This window comes from Neospora caninum, chromosome VIII (genome assembly GCF_000208865.1).
Source record: "Neospora caninum Liverpool complete genome, chromosome VIII".
Lineage (NCBI taxonomy): Eukaryota > Apicomplexa > Conoidasida > Eucoccidiorida > Sarcocystidae > Neospora > Neospora caninum.
This window is the reverse complement of record NC_018395.1, coordinates 6,521,913-6,524,795: the sequence shown is the minus strand read 5'-3', so window position 1 is coordinate 6,524,795 and position 2,883 is coordinate 6,521,913. Positions and strand designations below refer to the sequence as shown.

The window sequence follows — 2,883 nt, the reverse complement described above, 5'->3', positions numbered from 1 at the left end:
TCAACTGTGCCTGGCTGAAAATTAACGGTGACTTACACGGCAAATTTCGGTATCTTTACACCACGCACAGCGTGAAAGACGGAGTTTCTTCTCTCTCGCAAAGCGAGGGACGGAACTTTAAAAGCACGGTGGACGGTTAAGTGATAATGGCGTCCTGCTTTAACAGGTGGGCAAAAGAAAACGGTATCCCGGGGAAGAGCAGGGAAGAGAGACACAGTCTCCGTGAAATGACAAAGCGGGGGTGTTCCAAGACGCTGTGGCGGAAAGGAAGAAAAAAAAATATGAAGTGCGAATGTGGCTGCATTCCAAAGGGGTATTCACCCCACAAAGGGTACACGGGGACAACGAGGACGTGGGAGGGGGAGATCAAGGAAACAGAAGCGGACGCAGAAGCAACAGGGTGGAATCTCAACCGCGCGGAGACAGGAGCTGCGCCACACACGAGACAACACTTTTGCCTCGAAAATAAGGCGAGAGCCGTTTCGTGCACTAAAACGCAGCGTCGCCTAATAACCGCTCGTCCTTGCCTCGAGTGCAAAGGCAGCGCGGACCGACAGAGAGGGCGAGTCGGCGCAGCTGATAAAAACGAGAGGATGAGAGCAAGCGGAGAGATTGCGAGACTCGTAGTTGTCCGGCTGCATGCGCCGTTTGTCAAGTCGAGGCTGAAGTCCAGGGAGAGTTTTCCGAGTGTTTTTTTTTGGAAGAAAGGTACCTTGAACGGTTTTGCTGTTCCATCATAATTTTGATCTACACCCAGAGGGGAAGCCCAAACCCGACGTTCCATGACTGTGTAGTAAATATGGCTGCGGTAAGCAAGAGAGGAAGACGCCAGTTTCTAGAATTGTCTTCTTGTTCCGAAGAAAAACACCTGTTGTCTGTTTCACAGATAACGGGAACTGCTTGGCACACAGAGAGCCTAGCGGATCCAGAGCAGTCTATCTCCAGTTTTTTTGATTCCAAAGTTTCGATTTGCCTGTGCCTTCTGTCCATAGAAGAGGCACGTGTGTAACCGTGCCGATTTGCGCAACGTTTCCAAAAAAGGTTCACATGTTTGGGAGTTTTTCTCCCGGAGGAAATGTTCGACGCTCCTTCTTGTTTTTATCTCACCTTCTCGAGTCTGTTAGTCCTCTGCATATATGGCGCATCCGCGAATGAGATGCCGGTCTCGCTTCTTGTGTTGTAATCTGTTCGTACACTTCAACACGCGGGTATCCGCGTGCATCGTGTTTTGCATTACATGCATTTCCCCCTCGTTCTCTCGTGCTCTACTCTCCTTTTAGTACCTTTATTTCGGCTGTTGTCTGCCCTTTCCTGCTGTCACCGTTCTCGCTCGCTCCTCGCGCCTGAGCAAGGGTGTCCCCCAGCGCTATCGGTCAAGAGCGCCTCACAACCACTTCGACTGCCGGGAATGCGCACTTTCTTTTCTTGCCTTTCTGCACTTGTTTTCGTGTGCAGCGGATTTCAAGGCGTCTGCTAGATGCAGCCACTCCTTTGCCAACCGCGGTGAGTGCACCATTCACAAAGTTATCTGCGAAGAATTAGCTGGGTGGCGGCTTCCTGTCATGCGTGTCTTCTTCACTCTGTCGAGGTTCGCCTAGGGTGAATTATGGGGGCTCCAACTCCTTCGCTCTGGCGCTCTGGAAGAACGGACTCGGCTTTTTGTTTTGAGGAGAAATAGGAGGCGACGCGGCTGCTCGAGCTCTGCGTTTTCCTTCCCGTGCTCTTTTCCGCCCCCTTCCGCTTGGCATTCTCGTCTGCAGCGCGCAGCAGGCGGTTGTGTGTGGAATGCAGTGCGCGTGTCAGCTGCGTCTTTGGCAACCTTTGGGAAAGACTTGTGGGATTCTCTTTGCTTTTTTCGGTCTTTACCGGGCAAGGTTTTTCATTTCCCCTCTTTACCGTGTCGTACTTTCAGCCTGCAGGGACAGGCGTGGTTTTCCACAGCCGAATGATGCCCGTCAAGTACGCGCTCAACGGGCCGAAGTGGATTGCTGTCGTCGGTTCGGCATTGGTGGGAGTCTTCTCCGGCCACTTCTTCTACAAAAAATGCATCCTGAACAAGAATCCTCCCAATGTGAGTTGAGCGACGGGACCAGGCGTACGCGCCAGCGCGCTAAGGGGTGTGCATCTCGCGTGTGCATTTTTTTCCGCATGTGAATCCGGTGATTCTGCTTGTCGGGTTGTGTGCACCGCGTGCAACAAGAGGGAGGGTGACCAGCCCAGTGGCGGAAGGCGCTGAGGCCAAAGATGCTGCAAAGGGAGTGCTGGCTGTGCTTCAGAGTTTTCGCACCCCCCCCCCCCTGCAGATAGGTAGTGGCGTCGCCATTTTAGACGTTGCGCCGTGCGTAAGTTGAAGAGTGGGGGTCATCCGTAGTCACAGGACGGCTCCAGGGATGCTTTCTGTGGTGAGGCGGTGGATTCGGTGGGCGTTCTTTTTGCCGCCAGAGAGGTCCTGAACAGGAAGCGATCACCGCGACGGCGTGCGTGCGCGGATGACAGTTCTTTCGGTGTCCTTTTCTTGCGTTTCGTTTCAGCCTCCGCGCGACCCGAATGAGAAGCCACCCGCACGCCACCCTCACGCTCCTGCGGATGATTGAAGGCCGGTCCAAAAGTTGAGAAAGACGGAGGAAAAAAGGCGAGGAAGTGAAGAAGAAGCACACTGGGGATGAAACGGAGAGCGAGAGCAAAACAGCTACAGAAACAGGGCGGAGTGATGGTGCTGGGCTATACGATTAGAAATAGGAGCTGTTCTCTCGGAACGTGGATTCAGACAGCCCACGATGGACGTTTGATCTCTCCATTTGCCATTCGTTTTCGGATTTTTCGTTTTTTAAACAACTGATTCTCAAGCGGTCGGAACTCACGCGGAGTTCTTGACCCAAAAAT

At 53.0% G+C, this 2,883-nt stretch overlaps 1 protein-coding gene across 1 annotated transcript; it reads left to right on the top strand.

Annotated features, from left to right (window-relative positions):
* Positions 1-799: 799 nt before the first annotated feature.
* Positions 800-2,594, top strand: NCLIV_038160 (conserved hypothetical protein; the record flags this gene model as incomplete). Its single annotated transcript, XM_003884017.1, has 4 exons — positions 800-808; positions 1,456-1,503; positions 1,913-2,071; positions 2,532-2,594. The coding sequence occupies 4 exons, from the start codon at positions 800-802 to the stop codon at positions 2,592-2,594; spliced, it is 279 nt and encodes a 92-aa protein (XP_003884066.1).
* Between the last annotated feature and the right edge of the window lie 289 nt (positions 2,595-2,883).